A 22,092-nucleotide genomic window follows, 5' to 3' on the forward strand; every position below is an offset into this window, starting at 1 on the left:
GTGAAAGTCCTGGAGGCGAGGAGACTCTTAGTGGACAGACAAGTGCAGTATACAGAGTTTCCTGGGCCTGCTAATGAGTCCCCGGGGATGATGACACTGCTTCAGGGGAAGTGGAGATGCTACTAGAAAAGGATAAAAAGTAAAGTCTGGGGGCTGGGTATTTAGCTCAGTGGTGCCGCCACCTGCCTGAAAAGCAAGGTCCTGAGTTCAATCCCTGGTAACAAAAAAAAAAAAAAAAAAAAAGTGAAGGTTGAAATGAGTGATAAATGTATGCCTTGGGGGTGTCTCTTACCAGAAAGTACAATTGATGAAGATGGAATGTGTGAATGCAAATTATCTTCCTACCAGGTACAATGAAAAGATAAATAACCCCAGACAGCAGTAAATCTGCCTTAAATAAGAACGTTAGATGTTGGTGTAGGAGTGTCCGTTCATGCCTTCACTCAGAAGAGCCCAGCAGCCAATGTGGAAGGCCGATGGACAGGAGACTTGTGAAAATGACAGCACCGAGAGCCTCAGCAGTTCCTGAGGAGAACAAGCTAAAGGACAGAACTGCCTTAGGTCTGGGGGCAAAGATGGCAACCTCTGACTGCCGGCCTCCTCTGACTCCACTAGGACTTGGGGAAGCAGGAGGCAGATCTGAAGGAACTGAAGTGGTGGCTAAGGAAGCAGCAGCAGTGTCTAAGCATCAATGGGAAAGGGGCAGAATCTCCACTTGCCAAGTCCAGCAGCTTGGGTCGCTGAGCTGTGCCCTCTGTAACACCCCAGTTAAAAGAGGCTACTGGGGCTGACCTGCATTCTAGGAAAGCAGCTCCAGACCAGTTGGCCAAATGGAAAGCAGTCCTCAGCACAGCACCTCTGTCACAGAGGGGATCACAGGAGCACAGGGACTGAACCAAGATGCCCAGACAACAAAAGCTTCCTTGGTGCCTTAGGGTTCTGCCTCCATGTCTGCTATATCCACTTGGATAAAAATGGAAGGAGCTTGTAGAGTGACCCCAGGAAACCTTTGAGACACTTTTACTACCTGAAAGACAATGAGCAAGAGGAAAAGTGGGGACAATAGTCAGCATCCACCCAACACACAGAGCAGGAAAGGCACTCTAATGACAAAGTTGGGCCAGGGATTTAGCTCAGTGGTTCCGCTGCCTACCTCGCAAGCGCAAGGTCCCGAGTTCAATCCCTAGTCCTCCCCCTCAAAAAAAGTTCACACAAAGTCAATGCTCAGCCAGGCATTGCAGTGCACACCTGTAATCCCAGAATTTGGGAGGCGGAGGCAGGAGAATCACCATGAGTTCAAGGACAGGCTGGACTGCATAACGAGACCCTGTCTCAAAAAACCAAGAATGAAAATGGATCGACTATATGTAGCCTGTTACCAGGGGAATCCACAAGAGAGACTCATTAGATTCATTAGCAAGTAGGCCCTCCATCCGTCTTTTCAATCAGCTGCTGAAGGATGCCAGGTAATTGGTCTGGTTCACATATGACAGCTACAAAATTGAGTTTCTATACAAGCTTTGTATAGAAAGCAGATGTTCAGAGTCCAGCAGAAGGCATGCAACTTAGCAAAGAAATTAAGAAAAAGTTGCTCAGGAAGAGGGGAAAGGGAAGAAAAAACAGTGTGTTATGGGGCTGGGGATTTAGCTCAGTGGTTCTGCCACCTGCCTCACAAGCAGAAGGACCCGAGTTCAATCCCCGATACCAAAAACCAAAAAAACCAAAAAACCCAATGTGTTATGTACATGCATCAACTCCCTGTGATAAATGTAATCATTATGTGTTGCAAACATGTACTAATAAAAATAAAACTAATACTGCCTTGCAAGAGCAGGGTCCCGAGTTCAATCCCTGGTACACAAAAAACAAAACAAAACAAAACAAAAAACCTAATTAAAAAAAGAATGAGTTGGTCAACTGGGTTGAATTACAGGCTGCAGTTGTAGCACGATAAAAGAACTGAACATAAATAAAAGCTCTACTATTTGAGTAAACACTGACTTGGGCTATTGTCAAGTAGACTTGAAATTAGTGTAGCAGGGCCGGGGAATGTAGCTCAGCAGTGCAGTACCTGCCTGGCAAATGCACAGGCCTGAGTTTAAGTCTTGGTACAACACAAAAACAAAAACTGTTGTAAAAAGTGAACCATAGGTCCAGAGATTTAGCTCAGTGGTGCCGCTGCCTGCCTCGAAAGCTCAAGGACCCGAGTTTGATCCCCGGTACCAAAAAAGAAGTGAACCATAATTACCTGACTCCCCCCACTAAAAAGATCATCTATGTGGGGAACTGTTTTGTTTTCTAATTCTTTCTTTCTTTATTTGGTACCAGGGATCGAACTCGGGACCTTGTGCTTACAAGGCAGGTACGGTGCTGCTGAGCTAAATCCCCGGCCCTCTTTATTTATTTTTTTGAGTCAGGCTTTTGCTATATAGTTCAAACTGGCATTGAACTCAGTGATCCTCCTGCCTCAGCCTCCTGAGTGCTAGCATTAGAGCAACTGTTATCTGGAAATCCATATGGCAATTCTGGGGGTAAACTGAAGTAGGACCTGCTGCTGTTCAATGACACCCTAAGTCAGAGACCAAAGGCAAATGGAGTGAACAAGTTGAAGACCTACTTTGATCTCTTGAAATGGCAACCAATGTCTGTAATTTGTATTTCTTTGTTTTTCGAGTGATTTTTGTAATCTAGAAAAAACTTTTTTGATAGGAACGATACCTGCGATGTCAGCTTGCCAGCAATCTGCATTCTCTCGATTTCTGCTGGAGATTTGATCAGCCGCAGGCGCTGGATCAGCTGCTGAAGCCCCCGAACCTCGTTCTTACTCCTGGCCTTAGCCTCAGTCAGGTGATGCATGTAGTCAGAGTGAAGCTGTGCATGTGGAGGCTTCATCCAGTCGTACCACACTGTGCTTGTCTCAGCTTTGAAGGAAAGCCAGAGAATACATTTAAAACTGACAGGATGGGGTATAGCTCAGTGGCAGAGATGTGTTTAGCCTGCATGAGGCCCTGGGTCAATCCTCAGCACCAAACAAAAAATTAAATTAACAGCAACAAGAAGAAATACCAACTGTCATGGTGACCTAAACAAGTCAAAGCTATAAAACCGGCAGTGTTGAAAAAAACTCTCAGGACTAAAGCAATTGATGGGTTCAATCATAAATCACTCAGAAGACCATTCTCTGAAAATGGCAAGATATTCTGGGACTGAATATATAGCTTTTCTGCTCCAAAATATCAGCAGTCTTCAGAAAGATGATGGAACTAAGCTTTACATTTCATAGTACTTGGGATTGAACACAAGGCCTTTGCACTGAGCTACATCCTTAGCCTTTATTTATTGATTTTTATTTTGAGACAAGGTCTCACTAAGTTAAGCAGCTAGGGCTGGGCTTGAATTTTGAACCTACGATTCTCCTGCCTTAGCTGCCCAGAGTACTGGCATTACTAGCGTGTGCCACCATGCCTGGCAAGCTTTAAGTTTTGATTTTATTACATATTAACTATTTACTTTTTTTTTTTTCAGTATCGGGGATTGAACTCAGGACCCTGCGCTTGCCAAGCAAGCATGGTGCCACTGAGCTACGTCCCGGGCCCTATTTATGAAATATTAAAGAACAATCACAATAACTTGTCAGCATCACTACTGATCTACAGAAAAGGAAAACAGAAAAAAGTGCTCAGAACATGACCATACAGGTAAAGTGTCCCCTGACTTTTTCATTTTGGTGTAATTATTCATTGCTACAGAAACATGATAGTTAACATGTGTACATCTCCCTTTGCATCTGCTGTCTATTTTTCTTGTAATTTTTAAGTCCAGAGACCTAAGAAAATGGTCTATATCTGCCAGAGATATATAACATGAAGTCTCATTATGAAAATTATTTGTACTTAACATTCCATACATAATTGATTTTTTTCCCCTAACAGTAACCTAGGAATGATATTCCCAATAATCTAAGTCTGAAGAGTTCTTTGTTTTATTTTATATGAATGAAAAGTAATTTGGGAGGGGCCGGGAATTTAGCTCAGTGTTTTTGCCGCCTGCTGTGCAAGCACAAGGACTCGAGTTCGATCCCCCGTACCAAAAAAAAGAAAAGTAATTTGGGAGCCGCCATGGTGGCACATGTCTGTAATACCAGCACTTGGGAGGCTGGGGCAGTAAGTTCATTATGAGTTCAAGGCCACCCTGGGCTTCATAGTGAGTTTAAGGCTAGCCTGAACTACATAGTGAGACCCTGTCTCAAAAAAAAAAAAAAAAAGTACACTGTATGAGAAATATTTATTCTACTTACAATAGATGGACATTTCTTATAGCATTTTGTTTTTCAGACAGGATCTTGTTAAGTTGCCCAGCTTGGCCTTGAACTTGTCATCCTCCTGCATCAGCCTTTTGAGTTCTGGGATTACAGGAATGTGCCACTATGTCCTAGCTTGTCAAAAATTTTTTCTCTTTTTTCAGGGACTGAGCAATGCATGCCAGGCAAGCACTCTACCACTGACTTAACTCTGCAGCCTATTTATAATTTTTTTTTCTCTTTTTATTTCCTTTTCTTTTTTTGAGATAGACCAGTGGTGGTGAACCTTTTAGAGATGAGTGTGCAAACTGCAACCCAAAATTCACTTACTTATTGCAAAGTACCAACACTGTAATTAAACACGAATACTGAGGTTTTAGTTTGGAAAAAAAAAACAACTCTTACATTAATATCTTTTGTCTTAAAAGAAAAACACAGTAACATGTGTGCCCTAGGTTCACTACTACTGAGGTAGGATCTCACTATGTAGCTCAGGTTGGCCTTCAACTCATTATGTAACCCAAGCTGGCTCGAACTCACAGGATCTTCCTGCCTCAGCCTTCTGAGTGCTGGGATGACAGGTGTGCACCACTTTGCCCAGCTAATATTTTTAGAGGTTAAATAACTTCAGGTCAGGAATGGTGGTGGCCTGTAAGTCAGTAGGCTGAGGCAGAAGCATAGAGGGTTCAAGGCCAGCCTAAGCAACACAGGAAGACTGTCATGAAAAATAAAAGAAACATCACTATTACTTATGTATGAAATCATAGTTCAATTTTTTCTAGTTTTAAAACTTTTAAATACATATTATTGCATTAATCTTTTTCTTTGTCTAATAATTTTATCCAGTAAACAACTAACATTAAAAATGGAGGATGAGGGCCGGAGATTTAGCTCAGTGGTTCTGCCGCCTGCCTTGCAAGCACAGGATCCCGTGTTCGGTACCTAAAAAAAAAAAAAAGATGGAGGATGAGGATTTGGTACCGGGGATCGAACTCAGGACCTTGCGCTTGTGAAGCAGGTGGCAGAACCACTGAGCTAAATCCCAGTCCCCAGGGAGTGTTTTTGAGAAACACATTTAATGTGAGATTTAACTATACAGGCTTCCTGAAATTTAAACTGCTGAAGATGACAGCCAGCAACTAATGCAAGACATCAAAAAGCATCAAAATAATGGTTCTGTTATCCATTTATGTGGATTTTAAAGACCTAAGAAAGTTCAATGAGTTAACGCTGGTAGATACCTCTATAAAGTAGAAACTATTTCTATAAAGTAAAAAACAAATAATTCAATTAAACATCTTAGATCTTATATTCAGATAAGTGTTTTCTTACAAAGACTTTGTAGAAATCAAGTTCAATATAGTCCATTGTTGTCAGAAACATTTCTGGAATTCTCTTTTAGAAACTGACATCAGAAATGATTTATAAATCACATAAGGAAACCAGGTAAAACTTTATAATCATCTATTATTATCATCTAAAAGCACTCTTTCTTCACTTGATGATCTATCTTAGTTTCCAAATTTGGCTCTAAGTGACTTTTGGATACCTCTAAGAATAAAATGCTTCTTTTTTTTTTTTTGATACCGGGGATCAAACTCGGGTCCTTGCGCTTGTGGAGCAGGTGGCGAAACCACTGAGCTAAATCCCTGGCCCTAAAATGCTTCTTTAATGATATACAAGAATCACTAAAGACAGTTTATGTGATATTATAGGCTGTGAAGACAGTTCCAGATGAAAAATCCCAACACATTCTGAGTAATCAAAACTTCAGCAGACTAAAAGTAGAGAGGCAGCAATCTTGAGGGGCATCAATTCAACTGTGTCTATGAAATCATCTGAGAATCTTGTTAATTTTTTTGTTTTTTGAGACAGGGTCTTGCTGTGTAGTTCAGGCTGGCTTTAAACTATGTAGCCCAGGCTGGCCTTGAACTTGTGGCAATCCTCCTGCCACAGCCTCCCACATACTGACTGGGATTACAGGCATGCACACACCACCAAACCCTGCTGAGAATCTTATTAAAACGCACATTCTGATTCTGTATCCATGAGGTGGGGGGCCTAAGATTTTACATTTCCAATATCTATCACACATTTTTAAATTTTCTAACACACATTTTTAATTCTAATACATACCCCCAGGTGATCCTGATATAGGTTGTGCATGGATCATTCTTTGAGAACAGTGCCTCCTTTAAGGAAGCAGTGGTCAAAGCCCCATACTCAGACTTCATTTTAAAAGGAAATTCTTTAAGATTTCAAACTAAGCTGGTTAGCAGTGTCTATTAATGAATTACTAGCAAAGACTTAGCAAATGGACATATAAACTCTTCAAAGCAGCTCAGTCTTCTGGAAAGACTTATGTCTCTTTCATGGTTCTAAGAGAAATGCTTCTACAATAATCTTTTTAGGAAATTAAAAACTACACAGATAAAGAAGGTCTTAACCCCAACCTGGCCTGTGACTTCCCTTCTGTTCCTGTGAGTTACCTTTCATTCTGGGTAGGAGATGCTGGAATTCTTCCAGTGGATAGGCTTCATCTACTCCAGTCAGAGCCATTGCTCCATCTGTGCCCGATCGTGGACCGTCCCAAAGCTCTTGACTGGCATCTCTCTGAGGCACAAAAAGTATGGCCTTGTGTGATGGCATCTGCTTGCCGGGAAGGCTCTGAAGGACCAGAATGCTATCAGGCTCTTGGAATCCACACAGGTACAGGAAATTGTTGTCCTGGTGGAAAGGGTAGGGGATGTCATTGCTCATGTAGTAAATAGGGCTGGAGAGCAAAACCACTGTCTGGTCTGTCCCGCTCTGTCCGTGGACTTCCTTGTGGATCAGAGACATTAGTTTGTGTCTGCGAAGTGCATATTCCACCTGAGATAGTCCTGGTGTCACCTCCCCTAGAAACAAAAAAATCAATGGTTTGCATGACTACAGTGCAGTACTCTAGGTAGCTTAATGTTAGCTACATATATCCAAGTTCACTTCATCAATCTATGCTAAATCTCCTCGCAGCACACAGGAATTAACAAGACAACTCAGGTTTCAAATTTCTTCTTCTTTTTTTTTTTTTTTTGTACCGGGGATTGAACTTGGGACCTTGCGCTTGCGAGGCAGGCGGTGGAACCACTGAGCTAAATCCTTGGCTTCTTTTTTTTTTTTCTTCAAATTTCTATTACTGCAAAAATTTCGAAGAAATTAAAGTTAGGGCCGGGGATTTAGATCAGTGGTTCCACTGCCTGCCTTGCAAGCTAAAGACCCGAGTTTGATCCCCGGTACAAAAAAAAAAAAAAAAAAAAAAAAAAAAAGAAATTAATGTTAAACATGGTCATGGCTGAAAACTGGAATCGTGGCTGCTTAAGAATCCTTCCAGATGTCTAGTTCTTCCTTTTACTCATCCAGTCCAATATTCATTGAACATTACAGTGTGCAAGGCATTTGTTAGGCTACACAGTCGCAGTTGTCCTGAGGCTTCGATCTCTATGTTGGGTAGGAAGATCACCTATCTGTGCAGGATTTTCTTGAAAGAATCCAAGTTTCAGAAAGACATAGATTTTGTCTGTTCAGGGCCTTGAGAAATTACTGAAATATGGTGGGCACTTCATAAGTACTTGTTACATGACTTACAGCTTTGAACATAACAAATTAATGACAAAAATCTTTCTCTCAATTTTAAGACCCAGAATAAATTCCCCTTCTGAATTCCCAAGACATAATATCATCTCTTGAATAAGACTTTTCACTCTTTATCTACGATTTACAGTGAGCTGGGCATACACATGAGCTCCCTGAAGGCCAGCTTGGTATCGGCCCAAAACCCTGATAATATTATTCATTTCTTTTTTTCTTTTTTCTTTTGGAACCAGGGATTGAACTCAGGACCTTGCGCTTGCGAGGCAGGTGCCGGAACCACTGAGCTAAATCCCGGCCCTATTAAGCCCTATTATTCACTTCTTGGGGCTGTCTGGAGAATCAAATCTGATAAAGCATAGAACTGAACACCTCCTGTGAGTCAAACTAAACCTCTCCTCCTTAGAACAAAACAAAACCCTGAACATTCCCTAGGGATCTTACGCAAGCTATGGAATCATTCTGTTTACTAAACTGCATGTAGGCACTTATAAACTTTTGATATGAAACTTCAAAAGTCTCAGATACCCTTAAGCACTCCCAGCAAGTGCAGATCCTTATTAAGAACCAATGTTATAACTGGGCATGGTGGCACACACTTGTAATCCCAGCACTTGGGAAACTAAGGCAGGAGGAATGCTGTAAAAGTTCCAGGCCAGCCTGGGCTATATAGTGAGTGCAAGGCAAGCCTGAACTAGATAGTGAAACCCTGTCTCAAAAAAATAAACACAAGGGCTGGGGATTTAGCTCAGTGGTTTCGCCACCTGCTGCGCAAGCGCAAGGACATGAGTTCTATCCCTGGTACAAAAAAAACCCCCAAAACCAAAAGACCCCCCCCCGCAAAACCAAAAACCAAAATGAACCTATGTTATAAAGGGCTGTTTGTTCCCTTTTTCTTTTTAAGGCGGTAAAGGGATCAAATACAGGTTCTTCCACATGCTAGGCAAGTAGTCTATCACAGAGCTGTATTTCCAGCCCTCGCCAGCCTCCCTGTTTAAAATTTTGAGAGATAGGGTATCTTGTTAAATTGTTGAGGCTGGTCTGGATCTTGAGATCCTCCTGCCTCAGCTTCCTGGGTAGCTGGAATTATAAGTGTGTGTGATCTCTCTTTCTCTCCGTCTCTCTGGTATTGAGATTAAACCTAGGGCCTTTGCACTCAGCTACATCTCCAGCCATTTAAAAAATTTTAAACTTTCATTTATTTCTGAGACAGGGTCTCACTATTTAGTTCAGGATGGTCTTGAACTCAGTATGTAATCCAGGTTAGCCTTGAACTTGTGGCATTCCTCCTGAGTGCTGGGATCACCAGCGTGTGTCAGCACGCCTAGCTATCTTTTAAATTTTGAGATTAGGGTCTTGCTAAGTCACCAAGTTGCCCAGGATGGGCTTGAACTTGTGATTCTCCTGTCTCCCTGGCTGCCATTTGTTGTTACTATTAGTACCTGGCTATTGGCACAGTGATGGTTGGGTGAATGCTTTCCTTATGAAATGGAAAATTTGCCTGCTTTTACATTAGGTTCCAGTGCAAAAGAACCATGAATACAATCACTTACCAAAGCTGTAATCCCTCAGCCTTTACTTGGCAGTAGGATTAGTGAAATAGCATCTAATGCTTGCTTATTGAATGCTTATTATGTGTAAAGTACTAACCTTTCTAATTACTTACATATTTAAACTTACTCATTTAAACTTTGTGATAGATTCTATCATGCTACTATATTTCTCCCTGTGGTAGCCAGTTTCCACATACAAATATGTCAAGATAACTGTGAAACTGGGCTGAATGAAAACATTACAGATCACAAAAAAGATACAGAAAAGCGGAAGGACCAGAGTTCAAGCCCCAGTACCAAAAAAAAAAAAAAAAAAAAAAAAAAAATAGAAAAATTTTTTAAAAAGAATCACTTTTTATAGGGTGATCTACTGGGAGTGAGATTAGAGAAGACTGAAATTTCCTACTTAATATTTTTATAACACTGGAATTTTGCTTCAATAAACATATACTTTTATAATTAAAATACTAAAGAGAAAACAAAGAGGTTAAAAAAGTGAATCCACAAAAAGTCCATTCTATATTCATAACCAGAAATAGTTTCTTGTTGTCCATTAGATCAAATTCACTCTTAGGCTTCATGTACAATGTTCTCTACCACATAACTCCAATCCATCTGGGTGACTTTTTTCTCTTTTAATAGCTTTACTGAAATACTTCATGTTTCTTACAATTTCCCCATTTGAAGTATAGAAATCAACCTCAGTAACCACATTGCCAATTTTAGAACATTTCCTCAACCCATAAGCCACTTCCCATTTTCTCCCAATCCCTTTTGTCCCGGCAACCATGGATCAATTTTTTTCTTTATAAATTTATATCTTATAGAGATTTCATATAAAGAAATTACACAATATATGGTCTTCAGTGACTTGGACAACTATTTTTCTTACTATCCCCCCAATTATTCTGCAATTAAGTCCTTATCTCATAGACAAGTCCAATCCCATTCTTTCCTTCTCTGGTTATCTTCCTTAAAATGTGTTCCCTTTCCAAAATTTCTTCTCCCTCCTACTAATCCCACTCCAAGATCTTGGGTTAATACATGTTTATTTTTAGTCCCTTCTCATTCAAAAGCCTCCCTTGCTTAGCCCTGATCATATCTGTTTGAATTAGTTTTTAAAAAGTAACTATGTACACACACACACACACACACACACTAGTTGTATATAATCATATACTGAATTCCTTCACTAAATATTTCCCCCTTACCTTCACTGTTTGGCTCCTCACTCTCCTTCCCTCCACTATATACATCAGAATCTGTCCATATTTGTAATCTAGTATGTATCCTTCCCGATTTTTCTCAACACTCATATAATCATACATACATACGCATGTGGGTTTTTCTTGATTGTTACTGTTTTAAAAAATGAGATACCATACACTGTATTCTGTATCTTGGTTTTCTCACATAACAATACCAAAGGAAATCCCTGAGTTATCTGGTATAGCTTCAATTCATTCTGTGCGATGTCTTCACAACATTTATTGGGTTGGATATACAACTTATTGAGCAATTTCCATTGTGATGGGCATTTATATTGCCTTTTGCCTTTTGCTGCCACAATAAATATCTTTGTGCTGGTACCTTTGTAATTTTATGCTGGATGTATTAGTACTTTTTTCTGCAGAATAGTGCCAGAAAAGAAACTGCTAGAAGAAAGACTTTTGTTTTTTTTCCTGTACCAGGGATTGAACTCAGGACCTTGCATTTGCCAGGCAGGCGTGGCACCACTGAGTTACACAGGAGAAAGAGTTTTGAATTTTCTTAGTAAACATGCTTAGCACATGTAAATCAGTTGTTTATGATTACCTTGGAACTGTCTCGTTATTTCACCCATATAAAGCAGCAACTTCTGTAGTTTGATTTCCATTAATAAAACATTAATTTTTACTGAACTTTTAGACATGTAAAATAGATTTTTTTTTTACACTTTTATTGGTGAAGTTGGAAAGAAATAAGAGATGGACAACTGAGGGCCTTATAGGCCAGTCTGAATCAGGCAAGGCAACAAAGTGAGCTGGAAAAGAGCTTACATCACATTCTTTTTTCCTTCTGAGAGAGTGGGCTCAGAGTTCCCTAGGACTCTTGGGCAGAAAGAACACTGCACTTTGTACCAGAGCTGAAGAACGGCTTTAACTCTCTCTGGTAACTATTCCTGTTAAGTCATCCACTGTTACCCAACACTGGAAATTTCCTAATGTATCCAAGCAATAAAAACTCTGTTGTTGTTGTTCCCACTGAACTCCATCCCCAGCCCAGATAAGTTTTTTTAAATCAAAGCAGAGGCCAATTGTAATTGGTGAGATATCTGACATTTCCTATTTTGTCTTTTCACTTTCTCCCTTTCCTAAAATTTGCTTTCTGTCATTTCAGAATTATAGATTATGAAATAAAAAAATCAATTCATTTTGTGATTCTTTTAAAAAGAAGTTTCAGGGCCAGGGGTATATAGTTCAGTGGTAGACCACAGGGTTATTTACCATGTGTGAGGCTCTGGGTTCAACACTCAGCACTAAAAAGAAAAAAAAATTCAGATGAGAAGAAAATTCACAATTATAATAACTTCGAAATATCTCTCACTTTCATTAATAACACAGTATAGGGCCGGGGATTTAGCTCAGTGGCACCACACCTGCCTCACAAGCACAAGGTCCTGAGTTCGATCCCTGGTACCAAAGAAAAAAACAAACAAAAAACACAGTATAAATTAGAATATGCCAAGAAGTAACCTCTGAAAAAAAGATATAATTATTTGGAAATCAAAGGAGAATTGGGAAACAATTTTTGACACCCTTTAAAGCATTCTTCTCTTTTCCAAATCCAATTTCATACAAATAACTTTACAAGAAATATTTAAGGGCTGGGGATTTAGATCAGTGGTTCCCCCGCCTGCCTCAAAAGTGCAAGGTCCCAAGTTTGATCCGTGGTACCAAAAAAAAAAAGAAAGAAATATTTAAAACACTAGTTTATTTTCCAAAGCCTACTAATTATCAACCTTTTGGATTGATCTTTAACTAAATGCTTCCAAATGTCCAAAATATCAAAGTAATAAAGAACTCTACATGACAACAAAAAAACTCTCCAGAAAAAAGCCACCTTTTCTTTTCATTTGAAGGAAGGAAAAAAAAATGTGCTAAAGCAATAAACTTTCAACTCTTGAAGTAAACTTGGCAGTTGCAGTGGCCTTTGATCACAGAACTAACTATTAGTCAGGCTGGTCTTAATTTCTTCTGATAAAACAGGATCTGAAGGAACATTCTGTCACTACTTTATCTTGCCCAATCAAGGATGGAGGGATTATTCTAACAAGCCTATTTCACCAATCAAAAGCTACAATGTCATAAGCTGTATGCTGTAGATAGCAATGCCTCACAGTCAATAGTGAGATAGTGAAGCCAAGAAGGAAAGCTCTGTCAGGACACTTAGGGTTGGGCCTCAAGACAGCAAGAAGAATGCTCTTCATATTTTGTCAGCCAAGCAGAAAATCCAGAGAGGAAATTCAAAACTAAAAATGGATGGAAAGATGCAGATTTTTCTTAGTTTTGGTATGTATTTTATTCATTTCTTGAAATTAACTGGATTAGGATTTTACTGTGGTCTGATTCTGAAAAGAATTAATATTAGTTTTTACAATACGTGTAGTTCATAAGTTCATTTATTACTATGTAGCCAGAGAATAGTGAGAAAAAGTATTTCCTTCCTAATGTAAAACACAGACCCCCTGAAAAAAAGGAATTGACCCAATAATAAATACTCAAAACAGATTTAATTTGTATACATTGAGGAAGACAAGGCAGACAGAAAGTGCATATACTGCATGAGTCTGCATGATTCACTTACAGGATATCAAGAATAGGCAAAATGATCTCAAAAGGGGACATGAAGGAATTTTTTTGGATGATGGAAATGTTCTGTATCTTGACTAAGCTTCAGATTATACTGTTGTAGGGCTGGGGATTTAGCTCTGTGGTTCTACCACCTGCCTTGCAAGCGCAAGGACCCGAGTTCAATCCCTGGTACCAAAAAAAAAAAAAAAAGATTATACTGTTGTATACCTTTGTCAAAACTCACAGAATTGTGTATTTAAGATCTGTGCAATTTACTACAGTAAACTTTACCTTATTAGGAAAATATATACAACTCTAAACATGAAATAACTTTTATACGAGGCTTCTCTCAGCTGGCTTTCTTACCAAAAATATAACAAACTGGGCTTGGTGGCCCAGGGCTACAATCTCAGCTATTCAGGAGGCTGAGGCAGGAAGATGGCAAGTTTGAGGCCAGCCTAGGCAACTCAGCCAGACTCTACACCAAAATAAAAAAATACAAAGGGCTGGGGATATATCTCAGTGCAAAGGCCCTGGGTTCCATCCCTGGTACTGAGGGTGAAGTGGGAATAAGAAACTAAAAATTCCCATGTTAGTATTCATTGGCAAAGGTATTACACACCGTTCTGTGGTTAACAGCATAGACCCTGGGTCTGAGAGTGTATGTAGCTCAGTATTAAGAGTGCTTGCCTAGCATGTCTGAAGCCCTGGGTTCAATCTCTACCTCCATCAAAAAAAGGAGTGCAGGGGCTGGGGATTTAGCTGAGTGGCACTGTGCCTGCCTCACAAATGCAAGGTCTTGAGTTCAATCCCTGGTATCACAAAACAGAACAAAACAAAAAACCCAAAAAAAGGAGTGCAGATTCTGAGTCAAACTCGAGCTACCAAACTTCTCTGTGTGTTGTTTTGTCATCTGTAAAATGGAGGTGATAACAGTACTCACTTCACAAAGATGTCTGGATTAAATAAGCTAATTGGAACACTTAGAACAGTATGCACAACATAAGTATTAGCCGTAATTACCAAAGCAAAGAATTTATACTTGCTAGTTTGTCATTCTGACAATCCAAAACCAGGTAAGATTTTAAGAGTAAAATTTACATGGACATGGTGCCATCGCCTGCCTTGCAAGCACAACGTCTGGAGTTCAATCCCCTGTACCAAAAAAAAAAAAAAAAAAAAAAAAGAAAATTACATGAAATTACATGGACAACTACAATTCATTTGAAAGTAATTATCTGCCCTGGAAAATCTGGCTTTCTCATACAACAGGAATTGAGTCTCAAGTGACTATTAGGTGGTTTTAATTGTGATTTGGTTCTTTTTTTTTGTACCAGGGATCAAACTCGGGTCCTTGTGGTTATGCAGCAGGTGGTGGAACCACTGAGCTAAATCCCCAGCCCTGATTTGGTTCTTTAGAAGGTTCCTGATTTATATCTGGAGGTGAATCTTAATCTTTACTTCAAGTTGGGTGTGGTGGCACACGGCTGTTATCCTAGCCCTTAGAGGACTGAGGCAGGAAGATCACTGGAAGTTCCAGGCCAGCCTGGGCAACTTTGAGAAACTCTGTCCAAAATAAAACATTAAAAAAGGGCTAGGAGGGGCCGGGGATTTAGCTCAGTGGGCTGGCACCTGCCTCACAAGTGCAAGGTGCTGAGTTTGATGGTGTGTGTGTGTGTGTGTGTGTGTGTGTGTGTGTGTGTGTGTGTAATGTAACTCAGTGTGAAGACGCAGGTAGCCAACACAGCTTTATAGATGAAAAGCATAGGTTTATTCATCTATAAACTTATACATATGTATTTAAAGACTATGTAATTTTTGTTCTGCATTAAAGTTCAACTTGAGATAAAAATATAATCAATACAGATATATACTGCTTTTAAAATATGTAAGTATACCAGGGATGAGAAAAGAAAATATGTATTTAAAAAAACAAGTGGATTTTGTGGTGAAATATTAATGCAAAAGTACACCTTGAACTTAAAAAAAAAAATCTATGGGATACAAAACTTTTATTAGTCCATTACTCCACCCATCAAGTGTGATCTATAAAAAAGTGTTCTGAAAGTACCCATTAGGCCAGTGGTGTACAAGGGAAAACAGTGAGATTTTAAAACAAACTGTATGTTTCCTATTCTTGAAATTCCAATGCAGCAGATCTGTCAGGACCTAGTGCACACAGTTCCTTTGACTAAGCTCATCCAGCGGTCTAGGAGATTCAAATCACTTTCAATCTGTCATTTTTTTCTTTAGGGTTTTCTTTTTTTTGGTACTGGGGATCGAATTCGGGACCCCACGCTTGCGAGGCAGGCACCAGAACCACTGAGCCAAATCCCCAGCTCAATCTGTCATTTAAAAATATTTAAATAAATCTTAATGTTTTAAACAGTATAAAAATCTGACCACCACCAAAATAATGTCTTCAACTTTCAGATTTTTTTGAGACAGGGTTTCACTATGTAGTTCTGGCTGGTCTTGAACTATGTAGCCTAGGCTGGCCTCAAACTCTTGGCGACTCTCCTGCCTTCAACCTCCCAAGTGCTAGGATTACAGGTGTGCACCAGCATGCCCGGCCTGCCCTTTCCTTTTTTCTTTTTTTATTAAGTTGATTGATACACTTTATGTATACAGTACAGTTACATTCATCTCTGGGAACTTGTACCTTTCAATGATATATCTTGGTTCTTATTTTTTCCCCATTCCCCTGACCTCCCTTCAACCCTTCCACCCCTCCCTCTTTACAAAGACTTTGTTTCCACTGTTTTCCTTTTCTCATATTTTTTCCTTTCCCTTCTTTCCTCTCCCCTACTCCTCCCACTTCCCCTACCCCTTTAGACCTTTTCTTCCTATTTCACATTATCAATTATACATTTTGATCCTTATTTACACTTTTGGTTTCTCACACCAGAGAAACAATTTGGTATTTACACATGTGTGTCCTATTTATTTCACTTAAAAGTATGGCCTCAATGTGCATCCATTTAGCTATAAATGTCTCTAGTTTCTTGTTCTTTATGGCTGAATAGTATGCCATTTTTTTGGTACCGGGGATTGAACTCAGGACCTTGTGCTTGTGAGGCAGGCAGTGGAACCACTGAGCTTAAATTCCCAGCCCCTAGTACTCCATTTTATAAAAATAACCACATCTTCTTTATCCAGTTTCCAGTTGATGGGCACTTGGGCTGTTTCCAAGCTTTAGCTATTACAAACTGTGCCACTATAAACACGGCCTGCCCTTTCTTACAACTAGTGTTCCAAGAGAAACCACCAACAGAGCTAAGAGACAGCCTACAATGTGGGAAAAAATTTTCAGCAACTGTACCTTAGACAAAGGACTACTATCTAGAATATATAAAGAACTGAAAAAAATCAGACCCCCCAAATTCAAAGACCCAATTCAAAAATGGGCATCTGAAATGAACAGACATTTCTCAGACAAAGAAGTAAAAGCAGCAAATAAATATACAAAAAAATGGTCAACATCACTGGTTATTCGAGAGATGCAAATGAAAACAACACTGAGATTCCACCTCACACCAGAAAGAATGGCTGCTATTAAGAATTCATCTAGGGCCAGGGATTTAGCTCAGTGGTTCTAGTGCCTGCCTGGCAAGTGTGAGGTCCTGAGTTCGATCCCCGGTACCAAAATAAAACAAAAAAAAGAAATCATCTAATAACAAATGCTGGCGGGGGTGTGGGGAGAAAGGAACCCTTCTCCATTGTTGGTGGGACTGGAGATTGGTGCAACCACTGTGGAAATCAGTAGGGAGATACCTCAAAAAACTAGGCTTAGAGGTCCCATTCGACCCAGCTATCCCCCTGCTGGGTATCTTCTCAAAAGAATCAAAAGAATCATACCACAGCGATATATGTGCACCCACGTTTATAAGCAACACAGTCTGTAATAGCTAAAGCTTGGAAACAACCCAAGTGCCCATCAACTGGAAACTGGATAAAGATGTGGGTTTTTTTATAAAATGGAGTACTACTCAGCCATAAAGAACGAGAAACTAGAGACATTTATAGCTAAATGGATGCCTATTGAGGCCATACTCTTAAGTGAAATAAATAGGACACACGTGTGTAAATACCAAATAGTTTCTCCAGTGTGAGAAACTGAAAGTGTAATTAAGGATCCACACGGATGAAATGGCCTAATAACATATTTCTTGGACTGTGTTTCCATCGTGTGTCATATGACTGTATCGAAATTTAAATCAGGGAGAAGTTTGGCTTATGTGGAGTCTGCTAACTAACTGGAGTTTTTTTTCCAGATCATTATTTGTTCAGTGTTGGTTTTGGGGAACTTTCTGAAACAAACCACATCCTCTGGTGTCTTGCTGGTGCTTGAGATGCTTTTTTAAGTTATATGGAAAAATGTTTAAGTGCTTTTCAGTTTTGTTTTGGTTGAGTTCTACTGTATTTGAATATTATTGTAGTTTTTCTCCCCTTGCATTGTTCATCTTTGGTTTTAATTTTTTGTATGTGTGTTTGATAATAAAGCTACTAAAAAAAAAACTAGTGTTCCAAACTGTATCACAAATTCCAAAATTAATTTTGCTTAGTAATATAAAAATGATATATATGTAGGGGTTTATATATATATATATATATATATATATATATATATATACACACACACACACACATATGTAGGTTTTGGAAATAATCTTCAATAGGCAACTCACCATTTCTGTCTTTTTTTTTTTTTGGGTATTGGGGATCGAACTCAGGTCCTTGTGCTTCGCAGCAGGTGGCGATACCACTGAGCTAAATCCCTGGCCCAACTCACCATTTCTTCTCAATTCATTCCCTGAAAAGTATCCATGTTTCTCTGGGCTAAACGACTTGCTGCTCTGCTAATGATGACATTATTCCTGTGGCAATGTTAGAGAACCACAAAAGTGTCCTTTACATACAGATATTATAAAGAGGAGAATCATGATTCATAATATCTATTTCAGAATGCCACTCATGGCATCATTTTTTGGTATGGTGCAGATGACAAGTAGGAGGAGTGATGATCTAGGAGGCTGACTGACATTTTCTGTCTCTGTACTATTGGGATTGCATAGTCATAAAAAGTAGAAATGGTCTGTGGTACTCAGATTTCTATAAGGAAATGACAAGTTTTGAAAAATCACTATGGGCTGGGTGTGGTAGTGCAGGCCTAGGTAGTACAATCACAGCACTTGGCAGGCTGAGGCAAGAGGATTGCCATGAGTTCAAGGCCAGGATGGACTACATAGTGAGGTTCTGTTGCCAAAAATAAAACCAAACAAGAATATCACTATGGGAATCTGGAGGAACTGGTGTGACTCGAGTTCCAGCTATAGAAGGAGCAGCATGGCTAGAATGGAATTCCTTTATCTGCCACACCATTCTGTTCATGATTTTTAAGCTGTTCTTGCTTCAGGAAACTAGGGTAGGCATGACTAAAAAAAGTCTAGAGGAAACAGCTTCTACACGAGGAGCTGACTCAGGAATTTCACATTCAAGAATTCAAAAATTCAACATTATACAAAGAGTGTACAGCCATGTTTACACCCCCTTACATCCCTAAATAAAAAATAAGTCTATAAAGATATATATACTAAAATTTCAATACTGGCTTTTCTGAGTGAAGTTACGAGTAATTTAAAAAAAATATGTTTACTAATATTCTCTCCTCTCCCCTCCCTCCCTCCTTCTCTCCCTCTCTGTCTTTCTCTTGGGATTGAACTCAGGACCTTGCACTTACAAGGCCAGTACGGCACCACTGAGCGCTACATCCCTGGGCCTTTTTTTGTTTTGGTGAGGCAGGCCTCACTCTGTAGCCCAGGCTGGCCTCAAATTCACAGCAATCCTCCTGCCTCAGCTTCCTGAGTACTGGGCTCACAGGCGTGCGACTCCATGCCTGGCTTAATTTTTCTGTAATATATGTAGAATTTGTGTAATTATTAGGAAAAGGATTAAGATATTTTCCAAAGTATTAAGAATTTGGAAAATAACTGTCAATATGAAACCTTTTTTTCCCTTTCGGCCTTTTGAGACAGGGTCTCCTTGAACTCACCATGTACCCCAAGCTGGCTTCTAACTTGAGGCGATCCTCCTGCCTCAGTCTTCTGAGTGCTAGGATTAAAGTCAAGCAACTGACATACCTGGCACAACCTTTACTTTTGAAGTAAACCAAGTAATAGATGAAATAATTTTATACTACAAAGTAACAAACTGACTTCAGTAATACAAGATTTTTAAGATATGTATTATATGCCTTTTAATTTTTTTTTTTTTTTGGTACCGGGGATCGAACTTGGGACCTTGAGCTTGCGAGGCAGGCACTGGAACCACTGAGCTAAATCCCCAGCCCGCCTTTTAATTTTTAAAAAAATGTACGTTCTCCATTCTCTATCTCACAATCATTTTCATACTGCCACATCTCCATCTGTAGACGGAGAAAAACAAATGACCATTTTGGAAACTTTTTGTCTGCAAAACTCATATACCTAATGGTACACTTGATAGTTTTCTTTAAGGTTTAAAACACTGATATTCTGTTTTAAAACTCCATCTACTTCTATGTTTTCTTACTTATTCCAATGTCTGAAATCCTATATCCAAGAGAGTGAAATTGGGACAGCATTGTCCCAATACCATATATATACACATATGAAAATGCATGTGTGTGTATATTTATCTGCTTTTTTTTCGTGTGTGTGGTACTGGGGGTTGAACCCAGGGCTACATCCCCAGCCTTTTATTTTGTTTTTTAATTTTTAATTTTTTTTTTTGGTACCGGGGATCGAACTCGGGTCCTTCGGCTTGCAAGGCAGGCGGCAGAACCACTGAGCTAAATCCCCGGCCCCCCAGCCTTTTAAAAATTTTTTGAGACAGGATTTTGTGATCCTCCTCAAGTTCCTGCCCCACCACACCTGACTATCTATATTCTTTTTTTTTTTTTTGTACCAGGGATTGAACTTGGGACCTCGCACTTGTGGGGCAGGCGGTGGAACCACTGAGCTCAATCCCTGGCCCTATATTCCTTAAAATATATAGTCAACATGCACATAATGTAATCAATAAAGCAGTTTAGATGCAGAGTGCATTATTTTGACAATATGATTAGGAGGTTCAAGGCTTAGAAAATGCAGCTCACCATATAAAATTATCTCACTACAAGAAATCAATTTTCAAAGCTGATAAAACTTGGTATCAGTTCTACTTTTCTTTTCTTTTTTTTTTTTTTTTTTGGTACCACGGATCAAACTCGGGACCTTGCGCTTTTCAGGCAGGCTACTTTTCTTTTTTTTGAGTACCAGGGAACAAACTTGGGACCTTTCGCCTGCAAAGCAGGCGGTGGAACCACTGAGCTAAATCCCTGGCCCTGCTTTTTCTTTCTTTAATAGAGACTACTGGTAGATTCTTAGGGTAGAGAAATACTTAAATCAATACCAACTGGGCTGCTTAACAGCTTACCTTATAGCTTTGAAAAACTCTGATTTCTTATGTGTTTCAGGGGTGAACTGCATTTTCTGACTCTCAGCTGACTTCCCAGCAGGAATACTAGCCTGATGAAGAATCAGCAACAGGAAGCCCTCACTGAGACACATACTGGTATCACTCACTGAGTGGAGACAGTGAAAGAGTAACATATTTCTAAAGGCAATTTACATTGTTAATAGTATGCCTATAAAGTAAATAACAGATTTATCTTCTTGTGGCAGAAGGAACAATCAACTTTCCCTGAAAAGTTGACTTCTTTCTGTACAAACCATTAGGTTTTACCCTAATCTACTTCTTTGGGATGATATTCATTCCCCATTGTTCATCTCCTAAGTATCTTTTTAAAAAACAAAACAAAAACACCTTTAGGTCTTAATTTGAGCAAAAGTAAAGCCACATCTTTTAGCAGCAACCCTGGGATCCTATAGCAGAAAAAAATTAATGAAATAAACTTTTAGAATCACCTTTATCAACTGATATTGGCCACCAAAGTGATGACAAACAGATCTGGAAATCTTGCTTACTCTATATAGAAATATTTTTCTTAAACAAAATTCAGAAATGAACCTTTTTTTTTTTTTGTACCAGGGATCGAACTCAGGACCTTGTGCTTGCAAGGCAGGAGAGATGGCACTGAGCTAAATCCCCAGCCCTTAGAGGTTTTTTTTTTTTTTTTGGTACGGGGGACTGAACTCGGGTCCTTGTGCTTACCAGGCAGACAGCAGAACTACTGAGCTAAATCCCTGGCCCGAAATGAACCTTTAGTTTTTTTGAGACAGGTCTTGCTATGTAGTTCGGACTGGCCTTGAACTCATTATGTAGCCCAAACTAGCCTTGAATTCCTGGCAATCCTCTTGCCTCAGCCTCCTAAGTGCTGGGATTACAGGTGTGCACCACCATGCCTGGCTAAAATGAACATTTAACACTTTCAAGAAAATAATGTTTTCAAAAATAATAATAATAATGATGATGTTTTCTAAAATGTCTTCTAACACAGTGGTTCATAATCAATAGTTAGAATACAGTTCCAGGGCTGGGGATTTAGCTCAGTGGTTCCACCGCCTGCCTTGCAAGCTCAAGGTCCCAAGTTCAATTTCCGGTACCCAAAAAACAAAAAAACAAAAATAAATAAAGTGAGCTCTGAGAATACAGTTCCAGAAACTATCACCTATAAAGTAATAGAACTTTTCTTTAAAAACATCCTGAAATACTTATTTTTCAGTAGTTATTCTAGACGGGGTGTCAATTCAACACCAGTAGCCATATGCAGCTATGTAAATTTAAATTTAATTAAAAT

The 22,092-nt window shown here is 39.4% G+C and overlaps 2 protein-coding genes across 10 annotated transcripts in view; one reads left to right on the top strand and one right to left on the bottom strand.

Annotated features, from left to right (window-relative positions):
• The window catches only part of Xpnpep3 (X-prolyl aminopeptidase 3), a 61,195-nt gene that overhangs the window by 24,794 nt on the left and 14,309 nt on the right, over positions 1–22,092 (bottom strand). For 2 of the 8 annotated variants that reach the window (XM_004845537.4, XM_021258937.2), the window contains 2 exons: positions 6,790–7,197; positions 2,719–2,921 (listed from right to left, as the gene is read on the bottom strand). In XM_004845537.4, the coding sequence (XP_004845594.1) occupies positions 2,719–2,921; positions 6,790–7,197 (611 nt within the window). Of the gene's footprint in view, positions 1–2,718; positions 2,922–5,158; positions 5,243–6,436; positions 6,563–6,789; positions 7,198–11,966; positions 11,999–14,336; positions 14,469–22,092 lie in introns of those variants that run through there. The other 6 variants (XM_087213845.1, XM_087213846.1, XM_087213847.1 and 3 more) reach the window with 6 other exon arrangements.
• Positions 12,855–22,092, top strand: part of St13 (ST13 Hsp70 interacting protein) — a 52,084-nt gene continuing 42,846 nt past the window's right edge. Inside the window, exons 1-2 of one of the 2 annotated variants that reach the window (XM_087213851.1) lie at positions 12,855–13,031; positions 20,809–20,906. The gene's annotated coding sequence lies outside the window, so the exon portion shown is untranslated. The remainder of the gene's footprint in view (positions 13,032–20,808; positions 20,907–22,092) is intronic. The other variant, XM_087213852.1, reaches the window with a different exon arrangement.

This window comes from Heterocephalus glaber, unplaced genomic scaffold, assembly GCF_053883595.1.
Source record: "Heterocephalus glaber isolate CG9 unplaced genomic scaffold, H.glaber_assembly_v1.0 deba00001444, whole genome shotgun sequence".
NCBI classification, from domain to species: Eukaryota; Metazoa; Chordata; class Mammalia; order Rodentia; family Bathyergidae; genus Heterocephalus; species Heterocephalus glaber.